The following is an 18,637-nucleotide window of genomic DNA, read 5'->3' as shown; positions in this document are numbered from 1 at the left end:
AAGAAGATTGTGACAGTGATTAGTTCGCCTGGTTAAATAAGTGGTTGGCCCCTTAACTAAGTGTGGTTGGCCCCTTAACTTCAAAAAGAGGATCTGCTCTTATGCAACTTTCTTGGTCAGACAATGATTATTAAGTGTGTGTGCTGTTCTTACAGTATTTTTCCCTCTTCATCATTTTGAAAGTCAGATGACAAAAATATTAAAGGAATAGAAAACTGCCAAACAATCAGCATGTTCTCTGTGGTCAGTAATCTGTCACCATCAGTGAAAAATAAAATAAAAAATACACATACATAATGTCATCTATTATTAAAAAAGGTCCTCCGAATTATGCTTCATGTCATGATCTCTTGTCATTACTTTACAACACCCTTTTAGCAGACGTCACACAACTGGTAGAAACTATATCAGTGGTTTGCTGTCTCAGTCATCCATGACATTTAGATCCCTATGTTTACAATTACATTTAATTCATACAATTTTTATTGCAGTACTTACACTTGAGAAATAAATAAAACACTCAAGAAGTAAATAATAAAAACAATACCTAGATTATAGGATTTTATACAATGAGGGTGAGCTTCAGCACCGCCTAGCGGTCAGTGTGAGGTGGTGTAGTTCTTTTGCGTCCCACCCACAGGTCCCACTCTCTCGTCGTTTGGTGTTTTTGCAATATTTGTCTGAAAATAAAACGTCTCAGTTCTTACAAACCAAGATACCCAGAGACTGGAACAAAAAAAGGAGTAGTCAAGTCACGTGGTGGTTCGGTTTTGGTGTCGTTCCCGATCACATGAGCTGCGTTCACGTGACCGGGTCACGTGGTCCGATGAATAAAGAGGGGCAGCGTTTCTCAGGTTGTTGACGAGTGACGGACAGACGGAGAACCACGAGCAGAAGATTTGATATTCAAATCTACAGCTGACAAACGAGCTACAGGTAAATTATTTATTTTAAAGGTTGCTTATACGGAGTGTTAACGTTAACTTAGCTAGCTGGCTGTTTCACTTCACGTTAACTAGTAGACAATACACGAAACCTTATTTTCATTTAGTAGTTTCGGACTGTGTGACTCAAAAAGAAAAGCATTGTAACTAAGTCCAGTTTGTTTTCGTTGCTCACGTCGTGGTTGTTGTTTTCGACTGCCAGATTTATTTTAGGCTTCATGGTCAGAGCTGATGAGATAACAGCTACTGGGGCTTCTTTACCCTGACACTCTTAAAATGAATTCCTTAATTAATGATTATGACACATCGAAATGTTGAGTTAAATCCGGTGTGTGCAGAAGGTCGCAGTAAAGAAAGGAAGAGAGTAACTTAACACCTGAAGTTAAAATGAGCATGAAACTTCATACTGGACAACCTGGAAATGGAAACTGAAACTACTGAAGGTGTGTGTGAGAGCTGGAGGCCGCCATTCTGTCCTCTGCTTTTTAACAAAAGAAAAGAAACCGGACTGAGACTTGTTCACACAGGTAAAATAGCCATGTCGGTGACACAGCAGACACCAGGGGATGAAGTCAAGCTGAATATACAGGAATATTTTGGAGACTTAACTACGACACAATTTCCAACCAGACTGTAAAAAAAAAAACATGAAAAAGTGAAGTCTGTTTATTTCCAACCAAAAGGGATGTAGACCTTTCATCCGATTGTAAACCCTCCTCCTCCTTGTCAGCAGACCCTCAGCATTGTGACATGAAATAAATACATTGGTTGTCTCTGTGAGTAGATGGAGCACAAACAAACCAGATTGATTAGATTGTGTTTTGCACCGTTGTGTGTTTCACTTGTTACATGTTCAAGACATTCTTTACTAGTACAACACCTTAACATTAGAGCATTATTACATTATTGCTTTGTTCGACCTACAGTACAGTATTGTTTTATAGGTACCTCTACTAAATCAGCATGTAAGAAACGACACAATAATATAAAAATAAGATGAAGTAGCTGGCTAAGCACAATTTATAACGGTCTCCTCCTTCTGAACTCAACCCAATGTTGTAGGGGACTTTGACACTGACTCATCCATTTCTGTCTTGATCTTAAATCACCCACATAATGGAAATATATTTCACACCCCTTCACCTTTTTTTTTTTTTTAAAACACTCTTGGTGAGCATCGAGTCATCAAGCTTAAAGCAACACTGCTTTTGTTTCAGAGAATTGTACATACTTGAGGCTCAAGAGGGCCTTCAAAGAAATGCCACACCGCCCTCCACTGTGACTCAGCAAGCTAATGTAGCTGTTGTGAGTCTTGCTTTGTGGTAACGGTGTTGAAAGTTATCGACATGAGACTGATCAGCAGACTGAAGGTTCACTTCCCCAAATCACATCAAAATCATTTAAATTTTAAGGCACTTTCATTCCTGGTTGAACCACTTCTCTAAAAAAAATTGAAAAAATAAACTTGTCATTTCATGTGTAATTTTTGTCCAGAGTGTCCAAATGTTTAACTCATTAACACAACATGTAGATGCTTCACAGCGATATAAATCACATACAAGCTGTTCACAGCCAATGTAGTCACTACTTTCCCTTTTTGTTGCATTATATAATCTGAAATAAAGCCCCAAAAAAGGTATTTAAGAAAGTTTACTGAAAGAAAGACAAGTGGTTGGAGTATGTCGAGTCATCATTCTGGAAAGGGGAATTTTCTGGTTTTACTTCCCCTTGTGTACTGTTTTATCATGACACTTCATTGGTCTCAGTCATGTGATATCAAACCAGTTTGTTGAAATTCATATTTCCTCTGTTTCGCGCTCTCTCAAACACACCTGAGGTGTTTTCATTGGCTTCTCTTCAGCTTTCTCTGTGATGGAAACACTCGTGCCTAAACGGGTGTGCAGACAGGTTACTAACAAGACAGGCTCTTGTTCTTCAGAGGAAATCTGTGCGCAGTGTGCCAATGTATCCACCGACTGTGTAGAAGTCTATTAAGCTCCATGTAAAGTTGTGTTTGTCAACAGACTCATTCAAAATCAGTGTTTGCTCATTTTGCTTCGAACACAACCCGGTAAAAAAAAATTAAATACGGAATGTCTAAATATCTGAATGGAAAAAGAAAAGTCAACATTTCCTGTGTTTTTTTTTTTTTGTTTTTTTTTTTTTTTTAAAAGCTGTTTGTGCTCCATTCCTGGTCTTTTGAGGAAGAAAAAAAAAACGGTTGAAGTTGCATGTTTGTTCATCCTATTAGGTTTATTATAAAAAAGCAGTGTGTGTCTGCACTATAATGGATTTTTCTGGACTGAGAGCATCCTGCTTATACTGAGCACAACCAATGCCTCTATTTAATGACTATTTTATGATCTATAATGGACTTTTGTCTGCAGCTGATATCAACTCAGTGCATGTCACCTCTGATAAAATGGTCTCATGTGTACCATTCGAGACCAACCTTGATTGTAGCTAAAAGCTGGAAGAGTGCATACATTTGCATTCGTTGGGGTTTTTTTCTGCAGCATGGCGGGAATATGAAGAGGACGTTTTATTATAACTGAAACCCAGTCAATCTATTATAGAAAGGTCATGTAGATATAAATCTAAGTTATTGATTGAAATCACAGGACTGCTTGTTGTGCATGTGTGCCCTGCTTATGTAGCGTGTTTTACCACTTGAGAGGTCTGTGAAGAGCATGACTGAGGATAAGAGGTTTTTCTCTGCTCTCTGTGTACGCATGTTCCACTTGTAGCTGCAACCAGAGTCTCAACGACTAGTCAGCTGTGAATGTTTTTTTGTTTTTTCAGCTTTTAGTTTCAGGCCTCAAGTTTCATGCGTGTGTGTGTGCATTGTCTCAGGCCTGTATTCATTTACAAGTCTAACTTTCTCCACATTATTCATTTCATTTACTGATCCATTATTTACTGATTAACTGTCTCACTTGTCTCACGTATGCATATAATACAGGTATCAGAATGTATGCAATTAAATAACGATAGCTAAATATGTGCAACAAATAAAATAAACTTGTCCTCTTAATTTTGGATTTTCCAGGCAAAATGTGGCATTCAGCCTTTCTGTTATTGGCTGCCAGCTGGTCGGTGAGCCTGGCCAGACCCAGCCTAAAGCCACTGTCCAGTGAGATGGTCAACTACATCAATAAGGTCAACACGACTTGGAAGGTGGGTTTTTAGTTTTTTTTTGTTTTGTTTTGTTCTTTTTCAGCTTGGGAGCAGTTTAATTTGACTTAATCTCCTCTCGCTCTCTGTCTCGCAGGCTGGTCATAACTTCCATAATGTCGACTACAGTTATGTCAAGACACTCTGCGGTACGATGCTGAAGGGGCCAAAGCTGCCAGTCATGTGAGTCACAGGAGATGAGCTTTAGATTACCATTTCATTATGCGAGCATATCATTAAGATTGAGTATTTGCTCTGCTGTACATCCATAAATTATATATGCACCATGTACATTTGTATATACAAACACAAACAGTGGACCAAAACTCCACTCCTCACATCCTCACTACAAACTGAAATATCCATCAAGTCAGCCTACAATTGTAAGGTGTAACGGCGCACAGTAAGACTCCATAACACTGTTTTACTCTGCAGCATGAAGTATGGTAGAGACATGAAGATGCCTACAAACTTTGACTCCAGAGAGCAATGGCCCAATTGTCCCACACTGAAGGAGATCAGAGACCAGGGCTCCTGTGGATCCTGCTGGGTGAGATAAAAACTCAACTGCTCAAAAGATGTGGCCACATTTATCTTTGGTGTGTGTGTGTTTATTGGCACGGCACAGTACTTCTTGCACAGCCCGTCATTTACTGTAATTTTAATGGGTTTTTTTTAACCCGCATGCCGCAAAGACACTTGATTGAGGGTTTTTTTTTTGTATGATTGGGAATTTTGATTGTGGTTAGACACTAAAAGTTGACATTCACTTTTTCCAGCTGTTAAGTCCTCAAATCATTAACATGCTTTAAAGGATTAGCAATTTGAAAAACAAACAAGACAAACTATTCTTAAACCCTCAATAATTCAGATAATGAAATCTCCCCATAAATTGTGTGTCTGTGTCATGTCTTGTTTTTTCTTCCCACAGGCATTTGGTGCTGCAGAAGCCATCTCTGACCGAGTGTGTATCCACAGCAATGCCAAGGTCAGCGTGGAGATCTCCTCAGAGGATCTGCTGTCCTGCTGCGAGAGCTGTGGCATGGGGTGAGAGGCAGGAATGTGGGAAAAGTTTCACTCCTTTCTTGTCTTCAATTGTTCCCAGTAGATGATTGCAGTGACCTGCTATATGTGGCCTGCACCATATTAATACCAAACCTGAAGTTGTTTTTTTAATTTGAATGACTTGAATTATTTGAATGGGAGGAGACAAAGTATTAACTCAATACAAGCTATCCGTTAATGACCTGATAGAAGTCTGATAATGTGGAGGAATGCACCGAGTCAATACACAGAAGTAGTATCTGCACCAAAACTGACCTTATTAAGTGGATCGGGCTATGACTTAACTGAGCCACATGAAATACAGTGGCCTCGATGTAACAGGACTGCAAGATGATTCCAGGGAGAAAGCAAGCGATATTAATTAATCAGTTTTTGGTATCAGAAGATACAGTACAGCTTCAAGAGGTAGGGTTCAGAATCTGTATTTGTTGAGGTGCCTCTCGAATATTGTACAGTGTGAACATTCAGAGTTTGGGAGCAGGAAGTGCATAGCGGTTGTTTGTAAAAGTGGATTATAAAAGACAAACTTTTGTTCTCTCTATTTAGCTGTAATGGTGGCTACCCTGCAGCTGCCTGGGACTTCTGGACCACTAACGGACTGGTCTCTGGCGGCCTCTATGACTCTCACATTGGTACGTTTTGTGTGTGAGACTCCTGCAGTGGTACATGTGGGGTGTGTACGATTCTGATCTTTATGTCTTACTCTTTGTGCGTGCAGGTTGTCGGCCCTACACTATCCCTCCCTGTGAACACCACGTGAATGGCAGCAGACACTCCTGCTCTGGGGAGGGTGGGGATACTCCTCAGTGCGTCTTACAGTGTGAAGCTGGATACACACCCAGCTACGAAGTGGACAAACACTTCGGTAATAAAAGCTGTAAAAAACATAACTTCCATAAGTTAAGAGTTAACCATGCTAAAATTAGCTCTGTGTCTTTTTATACATATATTTAGTATATAAAATAATATTTAAACTGTATATTGCTCTGGTTATTTGATTCAATATATATATTTTTTTTTTTTTTGTTCCAGAAAATATTTTTTGATAATATATTGTACTATAATGCTTAGTTGTAATTTGATGTGGCTCTTTCAATGAAAACAGTATGAAACACAAAATGTAAATTATTTGAATAGTAAACAAACTCAGTTAAAGCATGATTTATTATCATGAAACATGTAAGATCATATTGAATTCATACAAAACAAAATGTGTAAAAGAAATGATGGTTACTTAGACAATGTATTAATACATCTAGAACCAATAGTCAAAACTTGATTAATCTATCACTAATGTGTATATATTTAAACTAAGTATCTTACTCATTCATAATATTCATTAGATGTTTGTTAAAGACTAACTGTTTATCTTTGGATCCAGTCATGTCCATTAATCACTCTAGTATGTCCTACAAGCAGTATGTTAGTGTCCAATAATGATGTATTCACTCACTCAATCTTTCGGTACAGGTTCCTAACTCAAAAGTGTGTTGCAGGTAAAACGTCTTACAGCGTGCTGTCAGAAGAGGAAGAGATTCAGAGTGAGATATACAAGAATGGCCCAGTAGAGGGAGCCTTTACCGTCTATGAAGACTTTGTGCTGTACAAGTCTGGTAAGAACGGCTGCACCATGAAGAGACAAATGTAGTACAAACACACAGAATACTCAGTGCTTGTACACTCACAATCTGTTGAGAACATGTTAGATGCTGATTGCAGATTTTGCCCAGTGATTCTTAAAAACTATGTTTGTAACTTTCTCTTGCACACACTCGCAATCAGACTCAGCTTTACTGAACACTTGAACTGAAATAGTTGCCTCTTATACATCGTGTTCTTTCCTTATTTTTTTCTTCTTAATTCCAGGTGTGTACCAGCATGTGTCTGGGTCTGCGTTGGGTGGCCACGCCATCAAGATCCTGGGCTGGGGAGAGGAGGATGGTGTTCGCTACTGGCTCTGTGCCAACTCCTGGAACACTGACTGGGGTGATAATGGTGAGCAAAGATGCATATTTTATATAATTTAACCAACATTTATACACCAATAGTCATGATGATAATAATGTACCTATTTATATTAAGGACATGGAATATTTAGAATCCCTTCAATGTAATACAGTCGGGAAGCTGCATCTCAGTGATGAGCAGTTTGATTCTCTGTCAGCATGTCGGTGTGTCCTTAAGCGAGAAACTGAACCCCCAAGTTCCTCCCCGGACTTTTTTCAGCAGCTCACTGCTCTTGAATGTGTAGGTTGGGCAAAATGCAGATGTCAAATTTCATATACCTGTATGTATATGTCGATTCTAATAAAGTTTACGTTTTAATACACCAACTGCAACACATTGTTGAATCAACAGCTGACAGTGTCACACAGACTTTTCATACCATCCAAAACCTGGATACCCAAGTACTTTTAATCTAATACTATTTTGTTAGTGTTATTGCTGTGTTTAAAATAATATATGAATACTTGTTTGCAACAGGTTAAAATATGCAAATTTGCCTAGCAGCTATTCTAAATATGAGGCGCAAATTAACATACCATATGTTCTCACACGTAAAATATCTCCGTATTTGATACTTAATAACATTTGGTAATGTTGGGTCAAATCTTTTTTTTTTTTTGTCATGTATGTAAAGTGCCCCCTGGTTTGTTTCTTTTTCTTCAGGATTCTTTAAGATTCTGCGAGGATCGGATCACTGTGGTATTGAGTCTGAGATTGTGGCTGGTATACCCAAATAGATTTTAAGGTAAGAGAAAACTATGTACGAGCAAAATTAAGTATTGGCCTCAAACAAACTTTTGTTTATTGTCTGCTTATACAGTATAATGCTGCCATTCTCTTGCACCTTCCCTAGTATAATGTAATAAACCTGACTGGAATGCATGGCTTTGTATGTGTGCTCAGGCCTCATAGCTGTAGCTGTACCACTCCAGTGGCTCCCATTTCAAGTCTAAGAAGCTATTGTCTTTGTGAAATCTTCAACAAAAGTACAAATGTCTTTTTCTAGCTCGAGGTCTGTGGCTTACTGACACTGTTTCTCTCTTGCAGGTTTTGAGCTGCGGTGTCATTACTTAATCACTGGAGAGCAAAACAGCCAAAATGCTGGTTCTCAAACTTGTACAACAGCTTTTAGTCCTTTTTAAAAATAAAAAGCCCACTGATTACCTTGCACACATTGCATGTTTGACAACAGACTCAAGAGCAACCTTCACCTCATCTATTAGCGGATAGAGTATGTGCTTAAGCAAAAATCAGCATGGTTTTAATGAAGGTATTTTTTGCAAAGTAGCTTTTGCAAGGGCTTGGTCCCTTATCTCTTATAGCAATGTTGCACAAGAGGAAAATGTTGTGTTTTTGTAAATGTTTAGGTGCATTACATTTTGGTATCTCAAGGTAATTTTAAAGCATACTGTCACTGTTGTAGAACTTTATTTGTTCCCTGTGTCATCACATCTTCGATACTTGCAGAGAATCTTAGAGCAACTCAGCTTATGATTGAGAGAAATTACAAGACTCGGCCTAATACAGCAGAGACTGTTCGAATGTGTCTAATTTTTAATGAACGCAGCTTCCATATTTTATATTTGATTCAACATTATTTTTCAGTGCCACAAATGCTCCTCAATAATGTTAGGATGTACCCATTGTGATTGGCACCTCTTAGAGTTTATTAATTTTGTGAAATTATACTTTTAAAAAAAAAAAAAAATTTTTTTAAATATGGTTGACAATGGGAAGTTTTTATTGTCTGCCTGTATCGATCAAAATATCGGCACGTAACTGTTTTATGTTCTGAAATAAATAAAACATGCCTTCCAATTTTATGTCTTTACGCCGGTATTTTAAATCAATTTGCATTTCATGTGACTGATTTGCATGCCTGATGGGATTCATTCACCAAGAAAATGTGGTGATTGATGAACAGATACTTAGTTGTGATTAAAAACTACTGGAGTGGTGATTGATAAACATTGTAGGTTTCTGCTGCACCTAAAATTGTAACTAAAAGGTAATAAAAGAATGGTTCATAAACTGCGGTCAAGTGAGCCCACATCTACCGAGTGAGCCTCAATTACAATTCTGACTGCACCTCTATTCAAGGTGTTACGGTACGGGGGCGGTACGCAGCGCAGAGAAGCCGAGCTCAAACGCTCAAATTAAATGATAATCTTCATATTCAAACAGCATATCCCTAAACTTGTAAATTAAAAGTACAACGCAATCTTGTTCAGACTGATCCCTGCTATGTCCATGTGTATGGCCTTGAGATTTTACTGTACAGTTTTGGAGGAAAGTGACTTCAAAGTCAGCTTTAATGACATAAAGATATTCATAATGTCTCAATTTCCAATATTCAAACTGCTATAAAAACAGATCCTTAAACTTGTAAAGTTACGACGCAGTCTTATTCAGACTGACCCTGCTATGTCCATGTGTATGGATTTTACTGTACAGTTTGAGAAAAGTGACTTCAAAGTCAGCTTGTAATAATGATCAAAATAATAATGATGATAATGACTGCATTGTAATTTTACTTTACAAGTTTAAGGATCTGTTTTTATAGCACTTTGAATATTGGAAATTGTGACGTTATAAATATCATTATTACATGCAAGCTGACTTTGAAGTCACTTTTCTCCAAAACTGTACAGTAAGATTTCAAGGCTATACACATGGACAGAGCAGAGGTCAGCATGAACATGACCGCGTTGTAATTTTAATTTACAAATGTAAGGATCTGTTTTTATAGCTGTTTAAATATTGGAAATTATGACATTATGAATGTTATTATGTCATTGAAACTGACTTTAAAGTCAATTTTCTCAAACTGTACAGTAACATCTCAAGGCCATGTACATGTGCGAAGCAGAGGTCCCCCTGAACAAGACTGCGTTGTAATTTTGCTTTACAAATTTAAGGATCTGTTTTTATAGCTGTTGGGATATTGGGAAAGTGGGAAATTACGTTTGAATGTCTTTTTGTGCTATCTCAGCCCCATACCGTAATACGAGGAATAGACGGTCATTTATTTTCATGCGTGCGGCTCACTCGGCGGATGAGGGCTCACTTGACCGCTGTATTCATAACATTCATCCTAAAGCAGTAACCAATGTAGATTTTGTTTTGTAAGCAAGACTAACTAGAAACGTTGTTTCTACTTTGTGGACTAACTGGAAAACAACGGTTAGAAGCAAAAACATTTAAGTTAACTTGTTCAAAGAAAAACACTTCCGCTTTGTTGTCAGCAAAACAAACGCTCCACCTTGTAGTAGAATAGAAGGTGTTCGTTTTCATACCGGCGTCTACCATTAGCCAACCTGGAAAGCGGTGCTTGGGTAAAAACGAAACAGTAAAGAAGCATCCTTTTACAAAAAAGATTTAGAAAGCAGTTCCTCACATACGCTGAAACACGTTTGAACTGTTGATGTTTTAAATAAATAGCTGAAGAACTCGATTCTGCTGAGTATTCGTCCTGTTAAGTGACATCCGGCACACTCCGCCTCCCAAAACAAACGCACAACCCAACCCACGGCTTTTTACTGGTCGAGCGCGCGCACGTTGCTCGCTCGTTTTTTGCTCGGTGACCAACTGGAACGAGTCAGACTCACACGGAGAGCGATGGAGGGAGAAGGAAGGGTTTCGTGGATGAAATATGGACCCCTTGTGTCCCTGTTTGTGTTATTTTTGGCTATCTGGTTCCAGTCACCTCATGACGCGGTCCTGAACGACCGGCTGGACACCGTCCTGTCCTCTCTGCTGCGGGCGGAGGGCAAAGTGGAGATGAATAACGTCGCCAAACCGAAAGTGGCGATCGGTAAGTGCAAGAGGAGCGAGCTAACGTTAGCTAGCTTCACCTTGTTTTAAGGGCTCCATAATTGGTCAAATCCGAAATAATTCTTCACGTCAAATATTATTGCAGTTATTAAGATGCTCCAGATGAAAGAGTTGCATGCATCACGTAACGTTAATTGCTCCCACTTGCTAACATATCAATACAAGTAAACCATATCGATAACCAGCTATAACTGGAACTGGGTTGTGTTTGTGTTTACTTGTTAACCTAAAAACAATTAGGGCCTCATGGAGATTAAAACAAGTCAGTGACCGTGATGACACAACATATCTAAGTCCACAGGTCAGTTCAGTGCAGAGACCAACACGACGCTGTAGAGAGGAGATGAGGGAGGAGAAGTGTTGGCGAGTCACTTGTATAGACTGTAGCTTAGTGTGACACGTCTGTCTAGTTTTTAAAAAGGAGGTAAATTGATGAAAACAGACTTGTTGGAATGCACTAGCCACTGTTGCAGTAGTTAAAACAGTTTTGTAAGTGTCAAGCCCTGTTATGACTTTTGCACGTTGCCTTAAAGTCAACAGCTGCATAGTCTCATACCCACAACTGACACAAAGGTTTGCTGTGCCACAAGTGAAAAGCACAACAAGCATTTTGTATTCACCTTCTTGCATTGTAACTGCGGACTCCAAGAAGATAGATTAGCAGTATTAAAAGATAGGATTCCTCACCTGATAAACCGTTTTAGCAAACATGATTAGCGTGTGAGACCTCTGACTTTACTATCATGATCCAATTCTTAAATCTCTGTACTTTGAGCCTTGTTACAATCGCAAAACAGAAGTGATCGCCATATCTGTTCAACCTATACTCGGTTCAACACCAGGTTTCATTGTTGTTATTTAGGATTAGATATATTTTTTTAAGTTCAAGGTATCTTTATTGTTCCAAAGGGAAATTAACTTGTAGCCAGGTTTGATACAAAACACACACACCCTAAACAATCTTGGGGAAAAAAACAACATTATTTTACAAATTGACTTTTGACTTTCAACTAAAAGCACAAAAATTATACACCACTTCAGCAAAGTAGACGGACACTGTCACATGAAGAGCATTGGAAAGCAAATGCAAACAAAGCCAAGCTACTGCCAGAATAGGTTTAATATTCAAATCAAATTTAAATGTGGGTGCAAACTTTTGCCTTCTGACTTCTCTACAAAGTTGCCTAAGGGAGGTGGTTGTTGTGCATCGTGTGTGCTTGTTTGTAGATGAAAAGTTATGCATTGATGAGGTTTGATCCCACAGCAGAAACTGTATCGAAGTGTTGGATCATTTGATCAGCCAAGGTGGCAGGCCCTGGAAGCCGGCTCTTTCTGTGCTCCTTCTCGTTGTTCCCAGATTTTAACTCCTACAGCTGTTTTTGGGTGTGTTTTTTTTAAATCACAAACATATTCCTCTTGGTCTTTAACTCACTGCCCCTCTTACTCATCCACAGGTTTTGGAGGTTGTGTTGACCTGATAGTAGATGGGGTTACTCTGCTTAATAAGATCGGCCTCCCTCCTACAAACCAGCCCCTGCACCATGACTACATAGAAAATGAAGTGCAGCTGGCCGAGAGCTTTGCCTACTTCTTCGCACCGGGAGCCGCTGCAGAGTAAGTGTTGTTTGTGTGACTATGAACAGGACATTAGATAGTTGTAGTCTACTTAATAAATCCTGAATTCACAGTATAATAATATAAATAAACGTGTGAGAACAGGTGCTTATACAAACTATTGACGACTTTAGTCTTCTGCAGGCTTTAACGTGTTGGTTGAGTTTTTCTGTTTACATACTGCAAGGTGTGTCTAAATGTGTGTTTGAAGTTATTAAATAAGATTAAAATCAAGTAAACAGATTGAAGCCAGTTTCTTTGTTGTATGCCTCAGGCTACTGTGCTCCTGACTCATGCTGTCTCCGTCACATGCTCTTTCACAAACATACTCGTATGCCACCATAAATGCTTAGTGGTTTATTTATAACGAACATACATAAAAAAAAATGCAACCTTACACTATCTTCTTTCCTCTTGTCAGCATATTCATCAGCAAAATATACGTACCAAGTAATAATAAGAAAGCTTGATTCAAATGCTTTACAAATTGCATAAAATAACTACAATATAAGACAAAAAGCAGAGGTTTTAGATACATTATGTTAGTGCTTTCAAGTTTTAACTTTGTTTCTCTGTTAGTTTGACTTTTTTCATTCTTTATTTTGCAGGCGTTTTGTGCTGAACGATACCCTGTTCAGTGAGCTGGTCGAAGCGTCTCGTGACCTACCTGGAAACAGATGGGCAGTGGGTGGCAATGCCCCAGTAATGGCGAGTCGCATGGCAACTGAGGGATGTGATATTTTGCTAGGGGGAAGTTTCAGCCCCGATTTTACTGATGTCCTGTCCCAGCACATTACAGGTACAAAGACAAATACTGCTACACCCCCTCCACCTCCTCTGCGCTCTCTGTCATGTTTACCACCTCGTCTCCTTCACTTACATGCTCCTGTACTAATCTAGCTCTGTCTTTCTAGTGGCAGGTAACATAATTGAGGAGCCAGACATCCATCTGATCCTGGAGTATCCATCTGGCGCTAGCTGGGGCCACTACACCTCACGTCGAGCTAACAGGTTTGAGAGATAGTTTGAGAATATTTAGTGATCATTAAGGTGAACTACGTATGTAAGAGCATTTAATCCAGAGACACATTTTTCTACCGTAAAATTAATGTTGTGAGTCGCAGAACCAGCTGTTCTTAGTGTGTATGTACATGCATATAACTTCTTAGCCTCTGCAATGTTTGTTTCTGCAGATATATCGTCCATAGTGATGACCATAACCCCTATCTGGACTCTATGGCAGAGTTTGCTGAGAAACTCAACGACTTTAACCCAGATTTGCTGGTAGTGGGTGGGCTGCAGATGATGGATAACTTCCCTTTCCAGGAAGGTAAGAGACAACCGTTTTGTTAGTTGTAGATTTGAAATCTCCAGCCGCAATGTCTGCTGCTTTGTATCGCACAACTGAAATGGGACCATGCTGAACGTTTGTCAGTTGTCCTGTTTTAGAAAAGCATGTTAATCTATCTTTTTATAACAATGCTACTATTCCCAGTTATGCCTAATGGCTGAAAAGGCCTCTGGTATATTAGTAAATTGTGAGTAAAATGCAACAAAGACAAAAAAGTTATTGAGTAAGAGGTACGCATTCCACAACCTGTTTCTTTCTTTTTGTTCTTATTATCTGGCTACCGTTTGTCTGAATTTCTCCTCTTATCTTTTACCGGTTCATTTCATCCTTCCAGGTGAGCGGGACGCTCTCCTTTCCCGCCTGTCGGACCTCCTGTCCTCTTCGTCTCCACTGATTGGAGTCCATTTTGAGATGGCCAGTTTTGTAGAAGAGAGTATAATGGAAGATCTACTTCACTATGTCATTCCCCACGTAAGTATGACTGAACAGTTACATGAATGAACACATTCATTCACATTAAGGGGACTAGAACAATTACAAAAGCACAGGAGTGAAAAAACTAAATGTTTATCTGAGGAAAAAACCTTAGTGCTCATAAAAATGGCAACTGGAAGAACTACTTTCTGGCCCATTTTATAAATAGTCATTATAATTCTTAAGTATAGTTTGTGTAGTGATCTGCATGGTGGTGTACACTGGTCGTCCTTTTTTTAATCACGCATCCGGATTCTGCTTTCCTTAGGCGGACTCTTTAGGGATGAATGAACAGGAGCTTCCCAACTTGCTCAGCCTGCTTAAAGGCTCCAACATCACTGTGTTGTCGGACCCAAACCCTCGTGTAGCTACTGTTCTTGACCAGATGAGGGAGGTCTATCGCATTGTGAACCAGCGCTCCATGGATGGCAGCGACGAAAGGGACACAAATGGTACTAAAGCTAAGCCGCTGACTCGTCTCCATGTACACACGCTGGCCTTTCAGGCCATGATTGTGACACGCGGCTCCCAGTGGAAGAACACCATGTCAGCCACCGCCAAGGCCTCTCTCACGGCTAACCGCCATGTCTGTGGCTCTAATGACATTGACCCAAGCAAGGCGAGGCTCATCATGGATGACTCCTTCTCTATTAGCCGGAGGGAAGGCAGCCAGCGTATCCCTCTGCAGGAGACCAGGCCGGTCAGCTGCTGGGATGAGGGCAACTACGAGATCTGTGTTGCACCAGTGCTGGTGTGCACTGAGGTTTACCAAACTGCAGGTGGAGGAGACAACATCTCAGCTGCTGGCCTGGTGCTGCAGATCTAGAGAATACACAACAAGGTCTATTGGGGTGTGGTGCTAACTACATGTTGGCAACAATGTGACTCTGGAAATGTGATGCAAACACGGGTATTGATTGTGAAATATATCAGGCTATTGCTGCCACTGTTGGCTCATATCCCAGGTGGACCATAAGGAAAACTTGTAATCATTCGAAGGAGTCAGGTGGTGGTATGCATTGGGTATTAATCAGGTAAATCACCAGACTTTAAGTACATAGGCTCAGTGCAAAGCTCTTTTGCATCAAGTTTATTTAATGTTTCGATCCAAAACTTCAGAAAAGACACTGCCCTGTTCTGCCCTGCTTTGCTTCAACACACCAAACATCTTTGCCAAGTCATTGTTGCCCATCATGAGACTCCTATCTGCTTTTACTTCTATAAGGCGTTACAAGACTTGGCCTTAAGTCAGGATTAGATAAAGAGGGACGAGGTTTGGATAAAGTCCACAAAACAAAGTTGTGTTTGGTTAGTAGCCAGCAAATCTGTTACAATTTCAGCTTTTGGATAAATTATCATTGTGTTGTTTAAACAAGTGACTCCTCTATGCGGCAAATTCATCCAGAGTTGGGTAATTACTAAACAATGCTGAATTAGCCAAAACAACCAAAAAATGGGGCATTTGCCATACCTGCTTTGCAGCATATGCAGGTTCAACCAGAAAGTCAGCAATTTGCGAGAAGTGGTGGAAAGTAACTTTTACTTAAGAAGAAAGTCTGTAGTACTTCACTGCATTTGCTGCATAACTTAAGTTGTATAACTAAGAAATGATGAAATATAATATATGTTAAGATACCCAATAGTGTATAAATCAAACACATTTAGCTACACCACTAACAGCTGCATTAATATAAAAACATTTATGCATCACTAATTGCAATTCAGTGATATAATATATCTGAAATGGTCTATTCTGCATAATGAGTACTTGTACTTAAGGTGTTTCAAGTATATTTTGATGCAAATACTTGTAAAATACTGCAAAACAGTTCTTTCACCATTGCCTGTCAGTTTTGAAAAGGGGCTTGATATGAAGTTTTATTTTTATTTTTTATGAAGCTGTAATGAGCAGTCTCTATCCGGCCTCTTCCCTCATCTATTCAATTCTAAAAGAGTAACCTAGTGATGTAATCGCCTCCCGTTCTTCCTAATATATGTGAACATGCGTGTTGTGAGTTGGGTGTGCTTGATTTGTTTTAAGACTGTTGGTCTTCTGTGTGTTCGTTGCAGTGCAATAATGCAAAACAATGTTAAGAGACCACTGCAGGAAGCTGGATATGATGTCAAAAACTTCCTCTCTACCTCTATGCTATTTTGGTTTCTCCTTTTCACTGTTTCCTTTGTTACTTTGTCATATCTTGTGTTGTTTGTTTATGATTCTTTAAGGACCAAATAACCAGTGTGGGCTTCCTCAAGTTCTCATTAATGTCTGCATAAAGTGAAACACAATCGCATCTCTAGTTGGAGTTTGATTTTATTATTGTAAACTAGACATTAAGCTATGTTGTTGCTCACCATGAATTCACTTTATCTGTGACATATTGGACCAAATAGTAAATTTATTCGTGTTCATCTTGCTTGTCATATGATTCAGTCCTAGATATCTTCCCACTAATGAGATGATCTATAAATGATAATGAGGTTCTGTGTCAGATTGGCCATCACCTTTGATTTCACTGTTTTCAGGGACAAATAAATTACTTTTATTTATTTTTCAAACTGAATGTGACTGTACTTCAATGGGATTTATGCCATGTTTCTCACTATGTACAAGAAGAACATTCCATCACAGACACAGCTTTATTTATTTTCTCCGAATGAAAAATAATTTAAGTGTAATCAAGAAAAACAATAATGTATTAGTTTGTTACAATATGCTCGTCAAAGGCCATTTTCACTGAGGAACACATTTATTCATGTTACAAAAAGTATGAACTAAAGAAGTCCCTTTTAAATGTTGCTTTATATCAACACTACTGATTGAATTCTGTTTGGTGATGCTGAACTTTAATGAGCCTTATTCTGTTTTGACATTTGGTGTTTAATGAAAAGGGAACATTTAATACAGCCTTGTTCGATTACTGTAGCCTTATGGGGTTTTCTTCTGATGTGTTTGTCTTGCACAGTGATTGGAAGACAAAAGTAACGGGTTGTGTTTTTACTGTGAAATTAAACTTTCATTCTTTCAAACAAAACTTCAACATGCATTTATGTTCGAATAGAGATCTGCTTGTGTTTGCTGCCATATCATATACTTATCTAAGTTTTAAATAAGTAATGTTACCTATGTTCCAAAGCTGTGTTTGAATGTTTCATGCATGTTGACTCTCCAATGCAGAGCCATTTAAGATAAAATGCTACACCAATAAAGCATTACTCACGTCATTGCTTTGTTTATGTTCTCATGCTGGGGGTCATTTATTGGTTCATTGGGTCACAGCTATCATGGCTATAAACTGTTTAAGATAATACTTTGGACAAGAAAGGACTTGATTTGTTCTTAGTGTTGGTCTTCTGAACTCAAGTGCTTTTTCTGGATTGTCCCATCATGGCTTCTTTTTTTCACAACATCCTAACTCGCCATGGTGAAGGTTGTTTCCTTTCTTCACACATTATGCCAAAACAACTGTTGTGTGGCATCTGGTAATTTAAAGAATTTAAAAAGATGTATTTTGCAAGGGAACATTTTTCACATGAGCAACAGCACTAAATTGTTTGAAGACTGTTGGTCTTCTGTGTGTTCGTTGCTGCGCGTCGGGCCTAACAACACCCTTGAACAGTACATTATTGAACAACACAGTACTGCCTCTCAAACCTTATTGCTTAATTATATGGCATACAATCATATATTTTTTATGGAGTACTATACTAATATTTCTTCATGGCACACTGACATTTTCCTACTATACTATGACAGCTTTTATGACTTTATTTTAACATGCAATACATGTGATATTTGTATGACATACTATCATGTCATTATCATTAACTTCTCATGGAATATTATACTGTTGCAGTTTTTATTATTTGTATTTACATACTATACTATTATGACTTCCAAAACTTTTTAATGGCATGTCAGGCTTTGCCATTTTATGCCATTTGTATGGCATGCTGTAGTATGACATTTTATTTACGCACTATACAATATTTTCCTATGTATTTTTATGCTTTCATAAATATTTTATGGAACGCTATACAATGACTTTTACTCAGCTGACGTAACTGAGCTGCTTCTGATGAGCCTCCCTGTGGTTCCTCAGATGCTCCTCCTGCGTTTTCTGGAGGACAGAAACACAGTCAAAATAGATTGTAGACAAGCAATCCTTCAAAT

General features: G+C 38.8%; 2 protein-coding genes across 2 annotated transcripts; both read left to right on the top strand.

The window, feature by feature from the left end:
• Positions 1-808: 808 nt before the first annotated feature.
• On the top strand, positions 809-9,013 carry ctsba (cathepsin Ba). The gene is made up of 11 exons (XM_068591589.1): positions 809-936; positions 3,994-4,121; positions 4,216-4,301; positions 4,554-4,668; positions 5,050-5,165; positions 5,730-5,815; positions 5,902-6,048; positions 6,680-6,796; positions 7,050-7,178; positions 7,854-7,935; positions 8,238-9,013. Exons 2-10 carry the CDS (start codon positions 3,999-4,001, stop codon positions 7,925-7,927), a joined length of 993 nt encoding a protein of 330 aa, XP_068447690.1. The 5' UTR covers positions 809-936; positions 3,994-3,998; the 3' UTR covers positions 7,928-7,935; positions 8,238-9,013.
• A 1,680-nt stretch (positions 9,014-10,693) lies between these two features.
• Positions 10,694-17,681, top strand: adpgk2 (ADP-dependent glucokinase 2). Its single transcript, XM_068591463.1, has 7 exons — positions 10,694-11,004; positions 12,479-12,638; positions 13,247-13,437; positions 13,553-13,649; positions 13,832-13,968; positions 14,324-14,460; positions 14,732-17,681. Exons 1-7 carry the CDS (start codon positions 10,809-10,811, stop codon positions 15,287-15,289), a joined length of 1,476 nt encoding a protein of 491 aa, XP_068447564.1. The 5' UTR covers positions 10,694-10,808; the 3' UTR covers positions 15,290-17,681.
• The last annotated feature ends 956 nt before the right edge of the window (positions 17,682-18,637 follow it).

Source organism: Clinocottus analis, unplaced genomic scaffold, assembly GCF_023055335.1.
Source record: "Clinocottus analis isolate CAN_PGR_092001 unplaced genomic scaffold, fCliAna1.0.p SCAF_1, whole genome shotgun sequence".
In the NCBI taxonomy this organism is placed as follows: domain Eukaryota; kingdom Metazoa; phylum Chordata; class Actinopteri; order Perciformes; family Cottidae; genus Clinocottus; species Clinocottus analis.
The sequence above is the reverse complement of the archived record's forward strand: the minus strand, read 5'-3'. Positions and strand labels throughout refer to the sequence as shown.